This window comes from Ambystoma mexicanum, chromosome 2q, assembly GCF_040938575.1.
Source record: "Ambystoma mexicanum isolate Mex_15411 chromosome 2q, UKY_AmexF1_1, whole genome shotgun sequence".
NCBI lineage: Eukaryota > Metazoa > Chordata > Amphibia > Caudata > Ambystomatidae > Ambystoma > Ambystoma mexicanum.
The window spans coordinates 6,630,115-6,655,622 of record NC_090924.1 but is presented as its reverse complement, the minus strand read 5'-3'; the positions used below and the strand labels follow the sequence as shown (position 1 = coordinate 6,655,622).

General features: G+C 43.6%; 1 protein-coding gene across 1 annotated transcript in view; it reads left to right on the top strand.

Moving 5' to 3' along the window:
* The window catches only part of RGS11 (regulator of G protein signaling 11), a 4,320,935-nt gene that overhangs the window by 691,731 nt on the left and 3,603,696 nt on the right, over positions 1-25,508 (top strand). Inside the window, exon 4 of the mRNA XM_069646770.1 lies at positions 18,083-18,189. Within this exon, the coding sequence (XP_069502871.1) occupies positions 18,083-18,189 (107 nt within the window). The remainder of the gene's footprint in view (positions 1-18,082; positions 18,190-25,508) is intronic.

The window sequence follows — 25,508 nt, the reverse complement described above, 5'->3', positions numbered from 1 at the left end:
GTCAGCATACCCAGGAGAGGATGCAATCTAAACAAATTACTACTCCAACAGGAAAACTATTGGATTCATCGCCTTAACTCCATGTCCCCTAATGGGATGAACACGGAGTGGGATCTTAGTTGAAGACAACCTAAAAGGTGAACACCCCACAAGGATGCAGAGATATTACAATATTTCCTGATCCCATCATAGTTTGGAAATTTAAACTCCATCTACTTTATTCTAGGATTGTATGTGACATAAGTACACTCATGATGAGAGCAATGGAATATCCTAATACACGCTGTTCTTACCACAATCTGAACATGACACACTCCAAAAAAATGTTGAATTAAAAAAAATATATCTCAACCCACGGATCGAGCTCCACTCGAGGAACTAGATACCCTATATTTGAAGAACCAATGGATACACCACTCTTATTGATTCACTCTATAGAGATAGGCTTATCAGTTTAGAATCTCACAGTCAAGAAACTATTCAAACATGGCCCCATGATCGCGCTATCCATTGAGTACTTTCTCTCATTCACAAGGTTGATTTAACTGGTGCGCAAGCACGCAGGTTGCCATAGTAACCAAGATCAACACAGCTACCAGTGAACACGAAGTATGCGTACAAACACGAGACCGCAGTGAGCTGGCAAGAGGTAAGAACGCAGATTCCACGTGTCCCAGACTTTTACTTAATGATATTGACAGGCAAAGAGATATAGCCTTGTATCTTCTAATTACAGATGTAATGTGAGGCGATTTTGGGATCGCCGAAGTCAGATGAACATCTTGAACACGCAATTGCATTTCATGGTAAAAGAAGCGCGCACAGTGCTGAAACAAGGACCAAGGAACTTAGATGCTGGACCAGCACGTTCAATAAGGTACGACCATCCAAGTTCTGAGAAACACATAGCACAAGACATCAGAGTGTTGTGAGTTATAAACTAAATAGGGATTCTTCCCTTTCGGTATATCCATCCAACATTGGTATTCCGTGTAGAAACGAGAAACCAGAACAGCGTCGCTCCACTGCTTGCGGCAGACTGATGAGTTTGACTCCTGTTACAAATCATATATACCCATTGCATTTGTATCGAGGTGAGCATTTCTGAAGAACTATATCAAAATGTTTGTGCATCTCAAAAATGTAGGGCATAGAACTGGGACACAACGCTTTTATGTAGCAACTGATCCCAGTTCTCACCCAGCCATCATGACAAAACTCATGAAGGTCTCTTTCATTTATCCCCAGATCTTACTCTCGGCGCGAGAGAAGACTGACACACAAGTTGACTAGAATTTCTCAAGTTTTAGTCTGGCCACATCGCCAGAACACTAAGGTTAGCAGGTTTTGATACCAAATTTGAATGACAAATTAAGTGAAATCACAGTCCCAAACAGATTTAAAATATGTTTTATTTTTTACTTAACTTTCAGAAATGTTTGAATTGTCCATACCTGATGAAGGGCAAATAAGCCTGAAACGCTTCGCATAGAGATACGATATACTTGAGGGGTCATCTATATGTATATCTGAATTCATCCAACACCAATGGACCCTGAACAATTTTGTTCTCATTGAATACCATTTGCTTTCTTAAAACTTCAACAATTTCGCATTTAAATTGTATCATAATTTGTGTTACTTTTTGTTAAGCTAAAAAAACATATTATTTGAAGTGTAAAACACACCAAGTAGTGTCAATTGATTGATGAATATCGTTATTTTTATTGTGAAATTAATTTTTATAAACTTTTTATTGTATTAAACATTGTATTCCTAATTTCATTTGAATAACTTTAGCATTGTTTTTTGCTATATAGTGTGCACAGAGCTTTAGTTCCACCGCATATGGTGGCACTCACCTTTCTTCTGTTATGTTTACCGATCTTGTAGGCCAATATCAGTATCTGTGGCACCTAAACAATATTGAGAACGTGTAACACTGAAAGTATCTCATCTTGAGAACCCTAAAATCTCACACACCCAGAGTGCCCCTCTACACTGTTATTTTTAAAGAATTTTATAGAGCCAGACGTAATTGTAGCAGAGAAATGGATTTTGATCATCAATCTTTGTTGCTAGAACAAAGATTTCTAGAAAGAGGTTACAAGGCTAATACCATCAAAAAGCATCCTGCAAGTACAAGGTTCTAGATTTACCACTCAAACAAAAAAAGTTAAAGAGGCTCAGAAACTGAGCATCATTACTAAGTATTCTCAAGATGCATCTATATTATTCAAACTAGTATCCACCCATTGGCACATCTTGCGTTTGGACAATGACCTTCTGCCTTTTTTGTCTGAACGACCCAAATTTGTGTACACTAGAGCACTCACTATTAAAAATAAACTTAGCCCCTCCTTCTTGCATACTACAAATCAGACCAGGGGTGGGGGTACAAGTTGGCTTCAACCGAAAGCAGGGTTCCAGAAATGTGGGACCTGCACTCTGTGTAAACATGCACACCAGGATTGTTAGCAATTTACTGCTCTTGCAGGCACCACTATTAAGATTAAGGATTTTATCAATTGCAGGACAACACATGTGGTATACGCCATAATTTGTGTCTGTGGAAAGATGTATGTTGGCAGCACAATTCGCCAATTATGTATTAGGATCAGAGAGCATCTCTGAAGTTTGAACAGCCAGGACCTACAGGTACCGTTAGCTGTTCATTGGCAACAAAAACACCAGTTTGTCAATAAATCAGAAATCCAATTTATTGGATTTATGAGAGCTAAGAGAGGAAAGAGGGGAGGTGATTTAAAACCAAAACTGAGACAAATGGAGAGCAGATGCATTTTCTTGTTATAATGTACTGATTTGGTTCTCAACACAGACCATGAGACTTCTTTTTTTGTGAAATCGTGTACTGTACGTTGTACTATAAGTCTGAATAAAAGTATCCTTTACTCTTATGATCAAGAGATGTGACTGCAAATTAGCTATTTTTATATAGCGTGCTCAACCAATGACATTTTTTGTCATGACTTATATATATAATTGGGCCTCTGTAACAAAAATATTTTTTTATTCTTTGTGTCTGCAACCACATCACACCAGGTAGGATGCACGGCATACACCCATCACTAGCCTGTCGAAGCCATTTGTTACATTATACAGCATGTATTAACTAGTAATATTTTTTGTAAATACATTATAACATCCAACACCATTACATGTGAGTCAGATTCACGAGGACATGTGATTTCGTAAGATTCGATGCGCAATATGACCACATCTAAATGTTACCATCTCAGATCGAATCACCAGTAGCTCAAGTGATGGAGAAGTATCCGTATCTAATTTTAAACGCTATTAATAGCAACATCAGCCGTTGACATTTTCACCATCCAAAGGCCAATTAGATGATCCTTATACTAACTCAATGTCTAACATCATTAAAAGATTTGTGAGACTCTCTCTTGCATCATATACCTATTTCATGTATCCCTCAATCCCAATCGGTGCATGGATCGCATCGACGTAATACATAACGCTGTGCATCTTTGCATACACAAAATAGCCTTTGAACTCTTGCTCATTATTAATTTCTTCACAGCCCAAACACCACATGCTATATAGCGTGATTTAAATGGACTTTAAACTATTGGAAAGTAACTTGCAATTGTATTAGAAGGACAATACTTCTATCACGCATGCGCGGCAACAGGGTAAACATATGACGTCATACATAACACGCATGTGACGCCGAGCGCACATCGATGTCACACGTTTCCTGGCACCAACAAAGAAGGCCATTAATGGCGCACATGCACATTACATGCGCGGGACATCATCAGTATTTTAACCAGTGATCTCTATAATCTAGGTAAATCAATGTGCATTCAACTGACGCAATATTTAAAGTTTGAACCATCTTATGTATGGGGATTGTCTATATGAGAGGGTCACACTGTTTCCCCCTTGTACAGGTATTCAACCCATTATATACTGAACGCTGCATACAAACTTGACATTGTGATTCTTTATGATCTTTGTGAGCATCTTAACCACAAGATTCGTCCAACAGGCGCAGGGTAAATCATTTTTCTTAAATATAAAGCAGATTCTGGCCTTTTCTAGAACCACTGCTAAAGACAAACATTTACTGTGTTTTATTTATTTTTTGTGCAGTCATGAATAATACACTGCACTGAGACAGCACTCAACCATTCAGAAGGAAAGGAAGTTTTAATTTATGGCGCATGCCCACGCATAGAAACTGACAGGGTATCTGCATTACTTATCCTACTATTCACAACTTCAAAATAACTAGGCAGTTGTATTAATTTGTTCCTACTTCTCCTTAGGTAACCAATACTGTTACTACGAATTGCTGTATTCAAGAACATAAGTAAACGAAACAAAATAATAATTTCCATGAGTTTTCACAATACAAAATAAACATATTAAACATCATGTTGTTTACATTTTGTTTCCCCATATTGGAAAGACCATTTCAAACAGTAAGAACAGTAAATGATTCACATAAGAAAGAAAAAATTCATGTGATATGAAATGTTAGCATATATCATCATGGCGGCCAGTTGTAGTGTTGACACATGAGTAATGATGATACGTATTCCGAGGGGAGTGGGAAAGAGAAAAGGATAGGGGGGGAAGACATTATGGTAAAGCGAAAAAAGAAAAAAGAGAAAAAACAACATGTAAGGGTGGAGTTAGCGCAGCTAAGATTAAATAATTAAATATTCTGCTGTTGAAATTGAATACAAGTTATCTCCAAATAGGGCTTACCTATCATTTGGTGTTTGTAAAAGCTCTCTAATGACGTATTTGGACAAATGATATAAGAGTCCCATCAGACTCATAAGCGTTGCTGGTACTTGTAAAAGAAAAGAAAAAATGGGGAATATGTTAGTTTCCCTTTGCATGCTGCCAGATTGCATTTATATTGTATCTAAACTCAGCTATGTATGATAGATGCATTTGCTGTGTTGAAAAATCCACTTATAATCAATGTGGAATTTTTAAGTTATTTCGTGGTAGTTAATCCTGTTTTGACATGTGATCCTTGAAGAAAAATGATATTACGTTATCTAAAACCAGTTCTGCTTAGGCATAGTTTTCAGCACAGAGAAAACAACGGCACGCTGAGACCGCCTTTTCTTTTTGCGGATCTAATCATGATTGGAAAATCAAATGGGTGGTCTCACACTATCCTTTAGGGCTTAACCTACAAAACCAAGTTTCTGGCATCACTCGTGTTCCTGCTGAGAGCTCGCTTGGATTGCCGTGAGGCGTATATATATTATTGCCACGGCAACCCATTTGTCCTATTTTCATTTCTATTTCTGTACTGCTGTCGGCCATAGTTTGGGATAGATTTCCCTCTACAGTTCTCAATTACGTAATTCTACGATGACAATTTTTTACATGTAAACGTGCAAACTAATTGCTTATCAGCACTATTACTGGGTCTTGGGCATCAATCTATGACAAGAACGAGCCGTGAGTGCTTAGGTGGAAATGATGGTTAAACTCGTTTGTTCGTAACGTGGTCACGCGTACCCTTATTTCCAAGGCTTCGTGGGAAATGTAGTACCCAGTATGAAGCCGTTATTTCCAGTTTTTTAAAAACTTATGAAACATAATGTAGTGGTACGTACGTTCGACATGAAGGTTATTAGTACTGACATCAGATATTCTTCCACTTTTCTTACAGTTCCACATAAATGCATTCCATGTTAATAGGATTGTCTGCTAATTTACAGCAAGCCGAGTCACCCGCATGGATTAACTAGCGTTACCATGTGTATTAGGGAGCTCTTGCTATCAGAGCTGTTGCATGCATATGTATTTCCTTATTGGTGACTGACATGTACAAATATATGTGTTAAATATTCTTCATAAGTTATAATGCTGGTTTTGGATTTTGATCAATTGTCTTAGTTTTTTGCAGACATAATTTATACATGAAAAAGCCCTTCGCTTGTGAACAGCATTGTTTACGTATAGTCCGACATTGCATTATCTGTAAAGATATATATGTTACATGGAAAGTATGTCTGCAAAATATTATATTATACTGAAGTCCTGATTTCCAGTTTTCTAACATAAAACATTTCTTGTTGGCATGGTTGCTAAAGAAAATTGGACATCTCATTGTCTGTGTTCAAACCGGTTTCTATACACCTGAAATAGTTTATTAATTTAGCTTCTTCCTGGCGTAGTCGTAATTCTTGATTTCCACCTCTGCATCCCAAGGACACCTTCCTGAGACCAATGAATTTTATGTCTTGCTTATACTCCATCTGGTGAAATCTCTGCCAGTGTTCAGCCAATGGTAGGTTTCTATTTTGGCTTCCAATCACTGCCAAATGCTCTCAGATTCTGGTGCGAAGTTCACGAATCGTGCTTCCAATGTAGATTTTTCTGCAAATGCATATAATCGCATAGATCACGTACTTTGTAGTGAAGGGCTAAGTGTTACGCTCACCTGGTATCCACGGGGACGCCACCCAGCTGCCGGAAGCCTGGTACCCTTCTCGGTCGCTCTTTCTGGAAAACAGGTGGGCAATGTTCAAGATAGAGCAACTGGGGAAATAACCACCCAACACCCGGTATGCCCGCAGCGCCTCCCCGGGCCTTTCCTCACCTTGTTTTGGGCTTTGGCGAGCTCTCCGTCCTGCCTTCTTGGCAGGGGCAAGTTGTTCTCTGTGGGCGATTGCAATCAAGTTACTTCACTGATGCTGCCCTTTTGAGTCTCTCAGGTAGGTCTTATTACTGTTATTCTGTAAGCCTTTCTTTGAACTAATGATGTCTTTTCTCTCCCAGTAGGTGTGCTAGAGTCCGCTGTGGGCCGTTGGCTGGATTTGGGCTCACCGGCGAGTGATGGTGTTTTGGGAGTGCCTCGATGCGGTAAGTGGGCGATATATGTAGCGCTATGGTGCCGTGCTTCTGCTGACCTTTTGTCTTCTATTCCCGTTGGCCGCTGCGTTCACCGAAGCAAGAGGCTCCTAAGCGGTGCTGTCGATGTGTGACTTGAGAGGTAAGTTGCCGGCTCTGATGTAAATGTCTAATGTCTCTTTTCTCTCTTTTTGCAGGTTCGAAGATCGAAGAAGCTTGCTGTTCCTTGGGTGCTGATTGCAAGCTGCTGAAAATAACAATGTCCCTTTATTTTGCAGGTGCGTACTTTTCGAGGTTCGAAGATGCTGCAGAACATGATGAGCGTCACATGGCTGGAATGCAAAGTAACGCGAAGCGTGTACTGGAGTTCGGGTGTGGTTTATATAGCCTGCAGGCATCCCAGGTATCACTGGGCCTGCAACACCCAAAATGCTAGACCGCATGGTTCAGTTTAGGAACTGAGCCATGTGGAGGCATCCATGTTGTTGCGCAATGCCCTTCTGGGCCCTGATTACTGCTCTAGCATATGAGCCTGGCGCCAAAGGCGCAGGACTGACTCCAAGAGAGTCTGGGGGCAAATGTCAAGGCCCTTGAGGGCCTGATGGGGGTAGAAGTAGCCCCCCTGGCCTGGCTATTCAGGCTTAGGGTAGGGATCATGACAGCACTCCCCCCTAAGGCCCCTCTCAAGGTGTTTCTTCTGTCCGGCCCAGGTTTAGTTGGGAAGTTTCGATGGTAGCTTTTAATCAGACGTGGTGCGTGAACATTTTCGCAGTGTTCCCAGGATCTATCTTGGGGTCCAAAACCTTTTTCAATCGATTAGATAGTATAGCTTCCCTCTTGAGTACTTAGAATCCAGTATGCCTTTAACTTCGAATTCTGGTTCTCCGTCGACAAGAATGGGTTTTGGTGCTACCTTAATCCGTGTACCTGGCTGCATTGGTTTTAGAAGGGACACATGAAATACCGGATGGATGCGTAGATTGGATGGTAAATCTAATTTGTCGGCCGCCGGATTGATAACCGCCTTGATGGTGTAGGGTCCCAAATACCTGGGTTGGAAGGTCCGGGTTCCTTTGATCGGTATGAACCTGGTGGCTAGCCAAACCTTGTCTCTTACTCGATAATCAGGGGCCATAGTCCTGTGTTGGTCGGCGAATTGTTTTTGCTTGTCTTTGGCATGAATTAGATGTTCCTTGGCCTTTTTGAAAGCCTGAGTGATGTTGGTGTGAAGGGTTTTTACTGCTGGTATTTCTAAGTTTGTTGGGAGATCCAATTCTGAGGTACGTGGGTGTCTGCCATATAGAGTATAAAAGGGTGTTTGTCTTGTACTGGAATGTAAGGAGTTGTTATAAGCGTACTCGGCTATCCAAAATAAGTCCTTCCAGTCTCTTAACTCGTGATGTAACATACACCGCAGGTATTGCTCAAGGGTCTGGTTGGTCCTTTCGGTCTGGCCGTCCGTTTGGGGGTGGTGGCTATTGGATAGCCGGACGTCAATTTGTGCCATTGCACAATACTTTCTCCAAAAGTTGGAAACAAACTGACTACCTCGATCGAAGATCAGGATTGATGGGAAGCCGTGTAATTTAACAATATTGTCCAGAAACACCTTGGCTAGAGTGGAGGCATCTGGAAGGCCTTTGAGTGGAATAAAATGGGCCATCTTTGAGAATAGGTCTACAACTACAAGGATGGTGTTAAATCCCTGACTGGTAGGTAGATCAGTGATGAAGTCGAGGGAAGTCGAGGGAAAGGGTGTGCCATGGCGCTGGAGGAATGTCCAAAGGTTTCAGAAGGCCAGATGGTTTGTGTTTTTGCGATTTATTTTGTGCGCAGACTCCACAAGATTGGATTTATTGGATGATATCTCTTCGCCAAGTAGGCCACCAGAAGATCTGTTTCACCTTGGCTAAGGTCTTGGTAATCCCGGGGTGCCCTTCGATCAGGGAATCGTGGTAACCAGAAATGACTTGTTGTTGTAAGTTCTTGGTGGGGATGTATAGGCGGCCCTTAAAGGGGGTAAACGGTCTTGGATCGAATATTGTTCTCCCTGCGCTTGCCATGCAAGAAGGGTATCCGGATTCATGGTTTGTTGGATTTACTTTTTTAGTTCCATGTGGGTTAAGGCTGTAGTAAGGCCTAAGAGTTTTTCTTCAGGTATGATGGGGACGGGATCTGGCACCGTATAGACCAAGTCATCAGTGTCAGTATGAGAAAGTGCGTCAGCTTTTCCGTTCTTGACGCCTGGTCGAAATGTTATGACAAAATCATATACGGCGAAAAAGAGAGCCCATTGCAGTTGGCATGAAGATTGGGCCTTTGCTGTTTTAAGGTATTGCAGATTTCGGTGATAAGTAATAACTGTAATGGTGTGTCTGGCTCCCAGAAGATAGTGTTGCCAGGCCTTGAAGGCAGATTTGATTGCTAAGAGTTTTTTTTTTGTGATGGCGTAATTAATTTCTGGAGGTGAAAATTTCTTCGACCAGAAGGCCGCTGGATGTAGCTGGCCAGTTTCGGGATCCCTTTGTGAGAGGACAGCTCCCATAGCTATACTGGAAGTGTCTGTTTACACAATATACGGGAGGTCTGGACGTGGATGTCGCAGGATCGGTGCTGAGGTGAATCTTCTCTTTAGTTCCTGAAAAGCCTTTTCCGCATGTTCAGTTCAGGAAAATTTTTTATTATTTTTTCTTAACAATGTGGTGATCGGGTGTAAAACCTGTGAGAAGTCTGGTATGAACCGGCGGTAGAAGTTCGCAAAACCCAACATGCTCTCTACCCCTTTTATTGACATTTGAGACGGCCATTTCAAAACGGCGTCCACCTTATGCAAATCCATTCTGATGCCTCCTGGAGTAAGAACGAAACCCAGAAATTCAACTTCGGTGACGTGAAAAAAACACTTTTCCATTTTTGCATATAAACGATGTTCCCGGAGCTTGGAGAGAACTGAACGGACGTGCTTGATGTGATCCTGTTTTGAAGTTGAGTACACTAAGATATCATCTTTGTATACTAGGGCACAGACATCTATTAACTCTCTCAAAACGTCATTCATAAAATACTGAAATGCTGCAGGGGCGATGCATAACCCAAAGGGCATGACTTGGTATTCGAACAAACCATACTTGGTGCGGAAAGCAGTCTTCCACTCATCTCCGCTTCTGACCCGCACCAGGTGGTATGCTCCTCGAAGGTCCAGTTTGGTGTAAATTTGGGCATCTTTGACCTGGTCCAGCATTTCAGGGATGAGGGGCAACGGGTAACGGTTCTTTACAGTGATCTGGTTTAATGCGCGGTAGTCGATACAGGTTCTCAGGTCCCCTTCTTTTTTCGGTATGAAGAACAAAGAACTGGCTGCTGGGGACTTGGATGGACGGATGAATCCATTAGCGAGGTACTGGTCTAGATAAGCCTTCAAATGAAGGTTTTCGGGTTCTGTGAGAGCATAAATCCTGCCACAAGGGACCTGCACACCCGGTGCAAGGTCGATCTGGCAGTCATAGGGCCTGTGCAGAGGCAGGGTGTTTACTTGGTCCTTCTGGAATACATCCTGGAAATCTTGGTATTCTTCAGGCAAAGTATTAGTCACTCCCAAAGCTGCCACTTCTGGAGTCGTAGAGATACTGAAAGCAGGTTTGTGTCCTTGGTAATAGCAGTCTGGAGAGCAGTTGCTGGGAAAGGTTAATTTTCTTGCCCGCCAGTCAATCATAGGTTTGTGAGCAACTAACCATGGCATCCCTAGTATGAGCCGGGATTGAGGTGCCTTGATGAGATCGAACGAAATGAGTTCTCGGTGTCTGTCCTGGCACAGCAAGGTTAATTCGGCTGTGCGCTGGGCTACGGGTCCGGAAGCGATTTCAGTCCCATCCACTGTGGTTACCTTATCTGTAGTCGGCTTGAAACATAGGGGAAGCCCCATCTCTGCAGCTAGGTCCTTATCTATATAATTCCCAACAGCTCCCCTGTCGATATATGCTTCAATGGCATGCATTCTTGACGATTGTTGGTTATTAATCAAGATCCCCCGAAATGCAAAGTGTGAGATCGGTGGCTCCTTTACCTCACTCGACAAACTGACCTCTACGTTTGCCGAGCTGGGCAGTTTCCCAACTGACTTTCTTCCTCTTTTTCCGTGGCTCCAACAAGCTTCCTCTGAGGTTTCACTGGGCAGTCCCTCAGGAAATGCCCGGACTTCCCGCAGTATAGACATAGTTGTTGTTGTGTCCTTTTATCTCGTTCTTGTTTTGTTAGAGGGGGTTGTACCCCTCCAATTTGCATGGGTTCCACAGTATTCTCTTGCAGTCAAGGTACATTGGGCCTCATTACGACCCTGGCGGTAAGTTACCGCCTGGGCCGTGACTTTACCACCATGGCGTAAACTACGTTTACGCCATGGTGGTTGGCGGACTTACCGCCCCATTCCGACCTTGGCGGGGCGGTAAGTCCCCAATCCCCATTTACCCTTCCCCATTCCCATTTTTGCCCCATAGGGCATAATGGGAGTGGGGAAGGCGTTAATTACGCCACCGTAAATTACGGTGGCGTAATTAACTCCATGGTCCCTTAGCGCCATGGATTTTAACACCTGCTAAAAGCAGGTGTTAAAAGCACCATGGCGCTAGGGGACCTCGTAATTGGCGGTAAGGGGTCGGCGCAGCTAACGCTGCCGTTAACCCCTTACCGCCAGGGTCGTAATGAGGCCCATTGTCTCTAGGCCGAGCGTACCCAGGCCGAGGGTCCATCTTTAAACGGCCTGCTTTTCGGTCTTGCAACCAGTGATCCAGTTGCACAATCAGGTCTATGAATTCAGAACAATCTCTGGGAGGGTCAACCACTTGAGCTAGAACGTCCTTTAATTCACCTCGTAAACCCCGATGAAACAATGTGGTTCTTTTGTTCTCAGGCCACCTAGCTTCAGCAACCAGTCGGTTGAAAGTAGCAATGTACGTTAACAAATCCTGATTTCCCTGTCGGAGGGAAAGGAGTTCATTGTCCACAGCTTGTTCACCAGTATGGCGAGCGAAGAGTTTATACATTTCCCTCTGAAAGTCTCCAAAATGATGTAATAAAGGGTCATCCTGGGACACCAACGGTACCGACCAATCCGCAGCACTGCCACTTAAGTATGATAAAACAAAGGCTACCCGGGCTTGGTCATTTGGAAATGCTCCAGGCCTGTAAAGAAAATGAAGGCGACACTGATTTATGAAGGCTGCGTATTTACGTGGATCTCCAGAAAACCTCTCTGGGGGTGCCAAAGGAACTGTACCTGGTAACACGACTTGTACCGGAGTAGAGACTGTGGATGACATACTAGGATTTTGCATCGGTGGGTTGTTTCTAGGTAGAGGTGTCTGACCCGCATGGGATTGCAGGACTTGCCTGCTAATGTCTTCGGTACGCTCTTTAGTCACCAACAAGTCTCTCTGAAGAGAGTTAGTCTCCTATCTGGCAGAGTGAACCTCTGCACGAAGTTCTCCCAATAAGTGGGCCAATTGGTCTAATTCTGATGTTTCAATCGAGCCCAGGTGGATAGATTTGGTAGGCTTTGCTTTCTGTTACGCTCACCTGGTATCCACGGGGACGCCACCCAGCTGCCGGAACCCTGGAACCCTTCTCGGTCGCTCTCGGGTATTATCAACGGGGAGTTCTTTCTGGAAAACAGGTGGGCAATGTTCAAGATAGAGCAACTGGGGAAATAACCACCCAACACCCGGTATGCCCGCAGCGCCTCCCCGGGCCTTTCCTCACCTTGTTTTGGGCTTTGGCGAGCTCTCCGTCCTGCCTTCTTGGCAGGGGCGCGTTGTCCTCTGTGGGCGATTGCAATTGAGTTACTTCACTGATGCTGCCCTTTTGAGTCTCTCGGGTAGGTCTTATTACTGTTATTCTGTAAGCCTTTCTTTGAACTAATGATGTCTTTTCTCTCCCAGTCGGTGTGCGAGAGTCCGCTGTGGGCCGTTGGCTAGATTTGGGCTCCCCAGTGAGTGATGGTGTTTCGGGAGCACCTCGATGCGGTAAGTGGGCGCTATACGTAGCGCTATGGTGCCGTGCTTCTGCCAACCTGTTGTCTTTTATTCCCGTTGGCCACTGCGTTCACCGAAGCAAGAGGCTCCTAAGCGGTGCTGGTCGATGGGCGACTTGAGAGGTAAATTGCCGGCTCTGATGTAAATATCTAATGTCTCTTTTCTCTCTTTTTGCAGGTTCGAAGATCCAAGAAGCTTGCTGTTCCTTGGGTGCTGATTGCAGTCTGCGGTGGAATCTCAGATAAACTGCTGAAAATAACGATGTCCCTTTGTTTTGCAGGTGCGGACTTTTCGAGGTTCGAAGATGCTGCAGAACACGATGAGCGTCACGTTGCTGCAATGCAAAGTAACACAAAGCGTGTACTGGAGTTCGGGTGTGGTTTATATAGCCTGCAGGCATCCCAGGTATCACTGGGCCTGCCACACCCAAAATGCTAGACCGCATGGTTCAGTTTAGGAACTGAGCCATGTGGAGGCATCCATGTTGTTGTGCAATGCCCTTATGGGCCCTGATTACTGCTCTAGCATATGAGCCTGGCGCCAAAGGCGCCAGGACTGACTCCAAGAGAGTCTGGGGGCAAATGCCAAGGCCCTTGAGTACCTGATGGGGGTAGAAGTAGCCCCCCTGGCCTGGCTATCCAGGCTTAGGGCAGGGATCGTGAGACTAAGGCTCTGTTTTAAAGTTCTAGCCCGTCGGTAAACTATTGAGGGGTGATGCTGTATCAGTGTTCCAATATGTGGGTCCAGTTTGAGCAGGCCCCAATGTCTTTTGAGGGTTTTCTTGATCAACTGATTATTGGCACAGAAGGTTGTAATGAATTGTACCTCTTTCCTTTGGGTTGGTTTGTTTTGTTGTATAAGTGTTTGTGATCTCGGTGTTTGATGCGCCTTGTTATAGGCTGTTCTAATGCTTGTTCCAGAATAACCTCTAGCTTTAGACAACTTCAAGAACGAAAATGGGATCAAAATCAAAATACGAGAACAGATTAACTGTCGTACAAAGTACGTGATCTATGCAATTATATGCATTTGCAGAAAAATCTACATTGGAAGCACGATTTGTGAACTTCGCACCAGAATCTGAGAGCATTTGGCAGTGATTGGAAGCCAAGATAGAAACCTATCATTGGCTGAACACTGGCAGAGATTTCACCAGATGGAGTATAAGCAAGACATAAAATTCTTTGGTCTCAGGAAGGTGTCCTTGGGATGCAGAGGTGGAAATCAAGAATTACGACTGCGCCAGGAAGAAGCTAAATTAATAAACTATTTCAGGTGTATAGAAACCGGTTTGAATACAGACAATGAGATGTCCAATTTTCTTTAGCAATCATGGCAACAAGAAATGTTTTATGTTAGAAAACTGGAAATCAGGACTTCAGTATAATATAATATTTTGCAGACATACTTTCCATGTAACATATCTTTACAGATAATGCAATGTCGGACTATATATAAACAATGCTGTTCACAAGCAAAGGGCTTTTTCATGTATTAAATATGTCCGCAAGAAATTAAGGCAATTGATCAAAATCCAAAACCAGCATTATAACTTATGAAGAATATTTAACACATATATTTGTACATGTCAGTCATCAATAAGGAAATACATATGCATGCAACAGCTCTGATAGCAAGAGCTCCCTAATACACATGGTAACGCTAGTTAATCCATGCTAGTGACTCGACTTGCTGTAAATTAGCAGACAATCCTATTAACATGGAATGTATTTATGTGGAACTGTAAAAAAAAAGTGGAAGAATATCTGATGTCAGTACTAATAACCTTCATGTCAAACGTACGTAACATTACATTAAGTTTCATACGTTTTAAAAAAACTGGAAATAACGGCTACATACTGGGTACTACATTTCCCACGAAGCCTTGGGAATAAGGATACATGTGACCACGTTACGAACAAACGAGTTTAACCATCATTTCCACCTAAGCACTCACGGCTCGTTCTTGTCATAGATTGATGCCCAAGACCCAGTAATAGTGCTGACAAGCAATTAGCTTGCACGTTTATATGTAAAAAACTGTCATCGTAGAATAACGTAATTGAGATCTGTAGAGGGAAATCTATCCCAATCTATGGCCGACAGCAGTACAGAAATAGAAATGAAAATAGGACAAATGGGTTGGCGTGGCAATAATACATATACGCCTCACGGCAATCCAAGCTAACTCTCAGCAGGAACACGACGCGTGATGCCAGAAACTTGATTTTGTAGGTAAGCCCTAACGGATAGTGTGAGACCACCCATTTGATTTTCCAATCATGATTAGATCCGCACAAAGAAAAGGCGGTCTCAGCGTGCCGTTGTTTTCTCTGTGCTGAAAACTATGCCAAAGCAGAACTGGTTTTAGATAACGTAATATCATTTTTCTTCAAGGATGACATGTCAAAAACAGGATTAACTACCACAAAATAACTTAAAAATTCCACATTGATTATAAGTGGATTTTTCAACACAGCAAATGCATCTATCATACATAGCTGAGTTTAGATACAATATAAATGCAATCTAGCAGCATACAAAGGGAAACTAACATATTCCCCATTTTTTCTTTACTTTTACAAGCACCAGCAACGCTTATGAGTCTGATGGGACTGTTATATCATTTGTCCAAATATGTCATTAGAGCGCTTTACAAACACCAAATGATAGGTAAGCCCTATTTGGAGATAACTTGTATTCAATTTCAACGGCAGAATATTAAATTATTTAATCTTAGCTGCGCTAACTCCACCCTTACATGTTGTTTTTTCTCTTTTTTTGTTTTACCATAATGTCTTCCTCCCCTATCCTTTTCTCTTTCCCACTCCCCTCGGAATACGTATCATTACTCATGTGTCAACACTTCAACTGGCCGCCATGATGGTATGTGCTAACATTTCATATCACATGAATTTTTTCTTTCTTATGTGAATCATTTACTGTTCTTACTGTCTGAAATGGTCTTTCCAATATGGGTAACAACATGTAAACAACATGATGTTTAATATGTTTATTTTGCATTGTGAAAACTAAAATTATTATCTTGTTTCGTTTACTTATGTTCTTGAATACAGCAACTTGTACAAACTATACTGCCCTGATTTGAAAAAGGCACACTAAGAGTGCCGAAACACGTGTTATCACTATGGGCCACTAATAAATATATGCAAAAAATGCAGAAAAAAAATGTTCTGATTGATACTTGAACTCTTTTTGTGGTGCAGTAACGGATGTGTGCAGAACTCCTTTTACCTCATTTTTGACAAACGAAGTAGGGGAACTCTGTGTCTTCGTTCCCTGCACGCATCATTGCGACACGTTAAAGCTGGTATTTCACTTTGAGTCGCGAAGGTTTAAGAGTGAGGTCAAAAAAATCTCCCCAAGTTTACTTACTGTTTACTACGAAGACTTTGGGTGAGTGCACTAATATGGTATCTCACTTAGTTCACAAGAAACAATGTTTACATTAACAAAATAATCACCAAGATGGCAACTTGCAATACTAATTAACATAATGAAGTATAGAGGGTTTTAAAGTGAACACATGATGACAATTTACCTTACTGAACATGGTGCAATAATTATTGGTGAGATTTTAGCCTTTGTATCCTGGTTATGGTACTAACAGGTTGTGCATGGTGTGTATGTTGAACAATTCCACCAGGTCAATACCTATTCACGGAACTCTAGATTCAAACACTTATTTGAGTAATCTCTAATTAGATTCAAAATCATCAATTGGAGCATCAACGCTATGTTTCCAAAATCAATTACTTTTGTTATTTGCTTTTCCCGCTCCCGTTACACCCCACTTGGACAAACTCATTGGTATGTAACTTTGCAATTTAATTATTGTACTCCTTGTCAAAAATGATTCTTAATTCTGTTTTAATTTTTCCTTTTTTTTTTTTTAACCGATGTCTGGTGGCTAACTTATTTTACATGTTTCAATTTTGTTTCATTATGCACAATTGCATTCAATAACTGTTGTAATTCATGTTTATTATATTTTGCGAAATACTCCTGTGATTATTCTTGAATTTATGTAACGATGATTGATATGTCAGCCTTGAGGACGACCCAAAGCTCGAAACACATGTCTGCTGACTACTTTATCACGGGACCAATAAAGAAAAAGAAACATGCCCATTAAAGTTTCTTGGCAATTACTGTTGCTATGTCATTTTGATTCTTAATGCTAAAAACAGTCAAATCATAACTTTCCAAAGGCAGAGCGTGGATACTCCATACCCAACCTAACTCAGGCTCTAAAGCACTTGACCTGTCTCACACTCCTTTGAGGGGTCCCTGCTCTAATGCTCCTTAATCCTGCCTAGTCCTGGCTCCCTCTCTAAAGTCCCTTTGGTTCCCCTTGTCCTAAGGATGGACAACCCTACACTTGGGACTACTGCAGGCCAGGTTACTGTCAGATAAGGGGTCTTTCTGGAGGGCTCTACCTTATCTGGGCCCTGTCTTTCTCAGTTTGTTCCTTAGGGCTGTTTGAGTTGGAAATCGTCCTGGGGATGACTTGTTCCCTGATCTTTTCCCTGGGACTTCTTTGATTCTCTGGGGGCCCCATTGCCTTCCCTGAAGTAATTCCATGTTTATCAATAGCATCTGAGTTATTACCCCTTTCTAATTAATCTCTGTGGGGGATGCCCTTAAGGCTCCCCATCCAGGTGATGGCCACTGCTCCTGCTGTTCTGGTGGTACGTCATTCATTTTCAGCCGAAGTATGTGCTGGTCCAATCTGTGGATCTTTGGCATACTACACACTTACTGGTAATCTTCATTACGCCCAGTCCTACTCTTCCTCATCACAGTACACTTACACCCACGTTTTTCTCTCTGGTGGTAAGATTGCCCTGGTTTCTTTGGTATAGGCAGGAGGATTACGGGATAGGTCAGGTGCTATATACCCCAGGCTACAAGGGGAAGATCTAAAAAAAGATATTTTGGCAAATGGTTCTTTTGGAAGGCGGAGCAATGTCACAGAGTAAGTACTGAAAGGAAGAAGAGAGAGGTGGAGGTAACATTACTTTTTTGATTGTGATATTGGTGTGATGATATATGTAATAGACACATTATATGAAGAACAGTTTTTCTAAAATTGCAAATTTTTTAAACAAATGGCTTGTTTTTCGTGCTGTGTGCTAAAATAAATTTCTTTGAACATTTTCTAGAATCAGTACACCTTGGAAACCTGATTGTCAAATATGGCTACCTCTATCCTTTGAAGGATCCAAGGACCATGGTGCTTCGAGCAGATGAATCTCTCTACAGATTTCAGGTTTGAACTTCTTGGGACAGAGCAGGCCTTACATTTCCATTACCTCCACATCCCTCTACTTTGTCCTAGTACTTAGAAATGAAGACTCCTTGCCTTCCCCACAGAGACTCCAACAGTCAACACCTTAATTTTCATTAACTGCATCTCCTCCTATGAAGGAAACCACTGCCTGTTTTTGTTCTGTCATCATGGAGAGGTGACGGGAAGGCCTGTCAGGCTTCTCTTCTCTGGTACAGATTACCTGCACCTCCTGCTGGGATGTCCAGGGCATGAACTAGGAGAACTGGTACCCTTTGTACATAGGTAGGAGGGTAGTGAAGGTCAAGTTAAAGCATGCTGGGCGAGTATTGCAACCCTATGACTGCCCAAGGTGGGCGAGGCAACAGAGTATCTCCATGGATAGCTTTGAGGTCAGTGGAACGGGAGTGGAAAGTCTCCTAATTAGGAGCACCCCCATCTGTATCCAGCTAAGCAGAGTGGAGGACAACAAGGTAAGGAGATTCTGTAGCTCGGGGGCAGCAAATCAGGAGTTATGGCACACCAGCGCTGGAGCGCACCATTCTCTCTGTGGGGGAAGTCACACTTGCAGTAAGCTTTCTGCCTGGGATATGGGTTAGAGGAGATGAGATGTGATCCAGCCCCCTCTGCTCCCTAAGATCTTTATGAGATGGGAAGGGAAAGAAGGGAAGAGGGAGGACAGGGGCAGTAAGGGACAGGGACCAAACACAGTTGTTTTGCCCAGACCTGGCGAACGTAGGCTGTGAGATTTAAAGGCAAAGTCCTTCACAACCCAGTGTTATTAGAACGCTGCTGATGGTGAAAGCCACTGAGAGTGGCTGTGAAACCGATCCTGTAGCAATGTGGCATTACTAGGCAAAGACCGAGCACTTGGTGCATTCTTCTTCTTCTTCCTCCTCTTATGATACCTCAGCCTTGCATTCTGCAAAAAAGTAATGAAGGGAAGCAAGAAGGGCAGAACAATTTAAAGAGAAGGAATGAGGCACCCTGAAAAAAGTGTGATGTCTCACTTTATGAACAAGGTCTACCCTCTAGAGCTAGATGGAAAATTGCCTGTTATCTTTGAGGTAGAGTCCATGATGTCGAGCTTCACAGGAAGACCTTCAGTGGCGGATGTAAGAGACCCAACAGACTGCATGGTGGGTGCTGCCCTTTAAAAGAATGTTTCAAGTGCACATCTAGCCATTAGATCCTGCACCTACGTGCCATACACCGCAAAATCCCAGCTTAAAGATTTCCAGTATCTTTTTCGATCTGATGGAGGCAGGGGAGGACTGCTCAGGGATGATTAAAGCAATGCATCTGCAAGTATATTTCCTCTGAGATCTTGCCTTAGCTGGAGTTAGAGCAGCAAGCATTACTCTGGGGTTCCCCCATCATGGCCAGGACACAAATCCACGTATGAGACTGGAAGACAGACAATGAACAGACATTGGTGGCATTACATCTCCCTTTTCTTGGGACTAATAATTTTCGGGATGACTTAGAGGAGGCAAACAGGGTCCATAAGCAAGATAAGCATGTAGACACTCTCAGACACCAAGCTGGCTGTCTCCCCAAAAGGTTCATCCAAAGCAAGGCAACAGGGCTTGTTACCACTCCTAGGCAGCACATGGCCATCTGGTCTTTAAGGGTAGACGCAGACTGGCCCCCTACTCAAACGAGGATGGCTCCCACCCACACAAAGAATCAGCAGTCCTGACTGCAAGTGTAGTCCACAGGTGGGGCATGGTTGGTTCCTTTCTGCAATCAGTAGGAAAAGTCTGTATTGCACCCTTTTAGTTCTTGCTATCATCAGGGAGGGGTACCACATAGAATGTTCAGTGACTCCTCCAGATAAATACTACGCATCACAAGTGAGGGGACTGACTTGCATCCCTAGAAATGATGGACATATTTTTAATATTCCAGTCCATCCTGTTTATCTTCGTTTCATGCGATTTTCGGTTGGCACAAAACATAATTTGTGATTCTTGCCTTTGGCCTGCGATCAGCCCCTATGGCATTCACCAAGACTCTGGTGCCATTAGTAGGACTTCTGCATGAGTGAGGGGTTAGGATCTTCCCCATCATTGATGATGAGTAAGTATAGGCCTGGGTGGAAGAGAAGGCCTGCCGAACCTGCAACATTCACCAGGGTCTTCCCCACAGACAGAGGAGTGGTCCAGCTGCCAGAGGACAAGGCTGCATCTTTGAGGAAGGGGATTCTTGACCTGTGTCAGGTCTCCTACTCTCCAGCACTGTGTTCGTCAGGCTTTCATCTACCATCCGTGTTGTCTTACCTGCATGGGATGTTGCAACCCTGTTCTGGGGAGTTTGAGAAAAGGATCACAGAGAACCTTCCTGTTGAAGCCACAACTTCCTCAGATCATCAAAATAGACACTAGTGCAACTGGTTGGGGAGCGGTCCTGGGGTGCAGAACTTGCAAGGGTCATTGGTCACATTAGGAAAGCAAGATCTGCTGACTCCCCTCCCTTCGCTTTCAAGGAAATGAGTGAACAAGAAGTCATCAACCTCCTTAAATCTATCAAACCCTTCTATTGCAAAGGGGATGCCTGCCCGGCTCAACTCATCAAAGATTGTGCCCCTACCCTTACCCCTTTCCTTACAGCCTTTATCAATGCCTCCTTCCAGCCAGGCCATGTCCCAACTGGCCTCAAGGAAGCATGGGTACGCCCTGTCCTCAAGAAACAAACCTGCACTTCACCCAACTGTCCCAGGGAACTACAGACCCATCACCACAGTCCCATTTCTATTAGAAATCCTTGACAAGGCAGCTTATCTGCAAGTCCAAAAATTCCTCGAGGCAAACAAGCTTCTCGGACTCCGGAAGTCTGGCTTCCATCCGGGACACAGTACCGAAACTGCACTTTTAGACCTTAAAAATCAAATGGATGATTTCAGAGATGCCGGCAAACCTACTCTCCTTCTGCTTCTCAATTTGCCTGCAGCTTTTGACTTGGTGGACCCTAATACTCTTTCCCACCATTTCTGTTCTGCTGCCAACTTCTCCCCTAAGGCCATAGCTTGGATCACCTCGTTTTTCCAGGAAAGGGTTATGAAAGTCTTCTCTGACTCAGCATGTGCCCACCCGAGCGACATAAAATGCGGAGTCTCACAGGGCTCATGCATCTCACCTACCCTTTATAACCTGATCACGAGACCACTGTTCAACATTCTGGACGTGCTGGGCATCACATAGAGTAATTATGCTGATGACACGCAGGTACTCATCCCCCTTACTGGTGACTAGGAGTCTGACATGAAAACCCTCAGCTCCATATACTCCACCATCCAAACTTGGATGGCAGAAAACTGGTTATGCCTTAAGGGTGAAAAAAACAAACTTCTGCTAATGGATCACCTGCCACCCTAAGAAAACTAGACAAACAATACAGGAACAACAGGAGGAGTGCAAGTTTCTGTTAAATCAGTTTGCCTCCCTGTTTTCACTATCACCAGGCTTGACCCCTTGGGTGATATTCTCACTGGTGACTGTTTACCTGTTAAAAGCAGAGGTTACAGGATGTCAGATCATGTAAGAACCCACATAAAGGAAGAGGTCAACAAGATGCTTGATCTCGAGGTAATAGTACCCTCTACCGGTCCATGGTCTAGTTCAGTTGTACTGGTGCCAAAGGCAGGATCCAAGGAGTTGAGATTTTGTGTGGACTATAGAGCTCTTAATGCAGTCACAAAGATTGATGCCCATCCTTTACCAAGGACAGATGAACTGGTGGACAAACTTGGTTCAGCCAAGTACTTCAGTACATTTGATCTCACTTCAGGCTATTGGCGGTTATTGGCAGATAGCACTAACAGACCATGCCAAGGAGAAAACTGTATTCTCAACCCCAGCAGGCCTCTACCAGTTTAAGGTAATATATTTTGGACTAAAGAATGCACCTGCAACATTCCAAAGGATGGTTAATCAAGTTTTGAATGGGATGGAGGACTTCTGCATGGCATACGTGGATGACATTGGAGTGTTCAGCCCTACTTGGAAAGAAGATGTTGACCGCTTAGGATATGTTTTGCAGGCTCTTGAGTAGGCCCATCTGACCATAAAGGCAAGTAAATGTCAAATTGGTCAGAGTAAAGTGGTTTACCTTGGACATGAGGTAGGAGGAGATGAAATCAGGCCATTGCCTAGCAAGGTACAAGCTGTACAAAACTGGGCCACCCCTACTACTCAAACCCAAGCGAGAGCCTTCCTAGGCCTCACTGGTTACTTTAGGAACTTCATCGAAAACTATGGGACCATAGCTACTCCCTTGAATGTGATCTCCTCACCCACATTTCCTAAAAAGGTCAGATGGAATGAGGAGTATACTCAAGCCTTTGAAGGACTTAAGAAAGCCCTTTGTCAAGCTCCAGTCTTAAGAGCTCTGACTACAACCAAACCTTCATTGCACAAACAGATGCTTCCAATACAGGTAGGTGCAGTTCTGAGTCAGCTGGATGAGAAAGGTAGGGAGCACCCCATTTGCTTCATCAGCAGGAAGCTGAAGGAACCTGAAACAAGGTGCGCAACCATTGAAAGAGAATGTTTTGCTATTTTGTGGTCACTGAAGAAGTTTAGACCATACTTGTATGGATCTACTTTTATGATTCAGACTGACCACCAACCCTTGAGATGGTTGATGCAAATGAAAGGGGAAACTCCTAAACTACTGAGAAGGTCAGTCAGACTGCAAGGGGTTGATTTTACCATTGAACACAGATCTGGGTGTAACCATCAAAATGCTGATGGTCTTTCCAGGCTCCAGGATGTTTGATCGACTGGAGTAAGGCGATTCATCGGGGAGTGGATTAAATCCTCCTCTCCTTCAGTCTGGGGGGGGGGGGCTGAATGTTAGGGAGAATTCTCATAAATGTGCTTATTTCCCTCTTACCTTTTGAGACCCCCAGCAACTTTGCTGGATTTCTAGGATTTTAATTGTCACCTGGAAAGAGTGTGAGCCTTTTCTTCTCACTCTTTCATGTATTTTGATGTGTGTTTTACTTTTGTGTTCTTTGGATGTGGTGTTTTCGACAACTCCATAGGCATCATCTTCTTCTTGTGTGTCACACAGCACCCTCAGTGCAGTGGCACAGGTATGTCTTCCAGACTTTCCATGGTTTAAATACCTTCTCTAGGACTGACTACTGTCTCCCAGTGAATGTAAAGTTAAATTGACTTTACTAGTCTCTTTAAATGCATAGACCCAGCACACACTATCTTCCTATAGAGTGCTGGAGGGGTTGCCTAGCATCCCCTAGGTCTAAACACTCATGTAACAGTCAAATGGTACCCTTTCCTCTTGAAATGGCTGGTGGCAGTGGTTTTAGAACAAACTACCATGATTTTTCCCGACCGCAAACACCGGTAGCTAAAAATCAGGTCAGCCATGTATTTCAAAATGGCGCCCAAGACCCCTCTGTAAAAACAGACTCCGGTCCTCTTTTTTCTCTGTTTCTTTTTGGAAAGGTCCTTCTAGTGTTTGTCTCTGCGCGCCAAACCAGGTGTGGTCCCTTTGTTCGTTGGCCTTTGGCGGGCTTCAGTGCTGAAGCCCTCCTCTGGCGCCTGAGTATCTAGGGTGGACGGGATGTGAGGGAGGTGCCCGAAACTCCCCGTGCTTAGTCTCCTAGGGGACCTGAATGCACTCTGGCGTGATTGGCTGGCTGACTCTCCGCAAGGACAGCCACCCTGCTGGGTGAGTGACAGCTAGGCTGGAATGAATGGGAGAAAACGGTTTAAAAGCAGGTCTCTGAGTCTTGGACGGCAGAGTCGACCACTGGAACGAAAGAAGCGAAGACAAGCTGAAGGAAGACGACTGCTGCAACTCGTGGGCGGTTGGTTTGCCCGGTGAAGCCCTGCTGCAGGTCCGAATTGCCTGTAACTCCTTCGACAGAGAAGCCCTTCAAGGACGACTTCTTCCCTTGAGCTGGTGGGAACAACCAACTCGCAAGCCACCTGGAAACCATCTCCATACTGGTCGAATTTTCATCAGAGTGCTGTTGAAAACCGGATAGCCAGTGAGAAGGATTCCAGATTGTGGACTTTAAGGCACTCGCACCTTAAACCGACATTTTGCTAAGCTGGTGGCCTCTTCCCTGTGCGGTGTAGGAACCACCCGATGTCCTCCCTCTTGTCCCCATGACTGAGGCTCAGGAACAGGGATATCTGCAGGAACTGCCAGGAACAACTGCCTCAGCTACAGCTTTTCTTCATCCATAAGGTACTGTGCAAATGCGGTAGAGAAATCCTCTTTGCCGCAGTGAAAGTTTGTGAAACTTTCCCAACTTTGAAGTCTTGTTCGCTCCTAATCCGACATATAACTTTTCCTTGCAAACTACTTCCAAGAACATTGGCAAAGACTTAACCGTTTACTGCCAATACTGTGCTATCCTACCCAAGACACTGAACCATTGACTCTGGCCCAAGCCTATTGAATTGAATTGCCTCTTGTAGTGAACTGAAACTATTTGCTCTGCCTATGAAAGTAACTGTTTTGATTCTTATAACCTTTGTCTTTCTTTCCCTTTTTAAAGTTACTGAAGTGCCATTTTGCTCCCACCTCAGGGGAGCCTAACTTGTTCAGAAACTTATTGGTTGAGTACTGTAGTGTATTATAGTGTGATATTGAGCTGATCTTTACTAACGGAATGTTTTCTAACTAAATGTGTAAATAAATGTATATTTTATTACCAAGAAACCTTGAGTACGTCTTTGTTTGAACTACTGTGATTGCTAGTACTTTGTGTAACATCTTATACTGCTCACATCCTTCTTGAGATAAATCTGGCTGCTCAGCCACTGCTACCACATAACTGTGTAGTACAGACTTGTACCAAAGGTGAGATTATGCTTGCACCTGTAGTCTTAATTGTGTGTAGTGTTCCCAAAGGGGACTGCATGTAATTCTGCCTAACACCCAGAACTCTACATATACCATGAAGCGACACAGTTGTGCATTCTCGTGAACCACATCCGGGAATCTAAATGCAAGAAATGGGTCACCCTGGAAAATGGTCTCTTCGCTCCAGTCACCATGGGGGAATGTTGTGCCACCCCCCCAATGCGATCCCTCGTAGAGCACAGACACATCCTGACTTAGAAACACTGTGGGCCATATGGAATAGGAAGAACCCCAGCATGGTAGGGGTCACAACCTGGCCATCACCCCTCAGCTGCATCTGGGCCCCCAAATTAGAGACTGCATTTCAGAACCCCTCCGCTTCCAGCCCCAATAAGAGCATGGCCAGGTTGGGGCTGGCCAAATGTGGCAAAAGGGAATCTTCCTATGCAAGGAGGTAC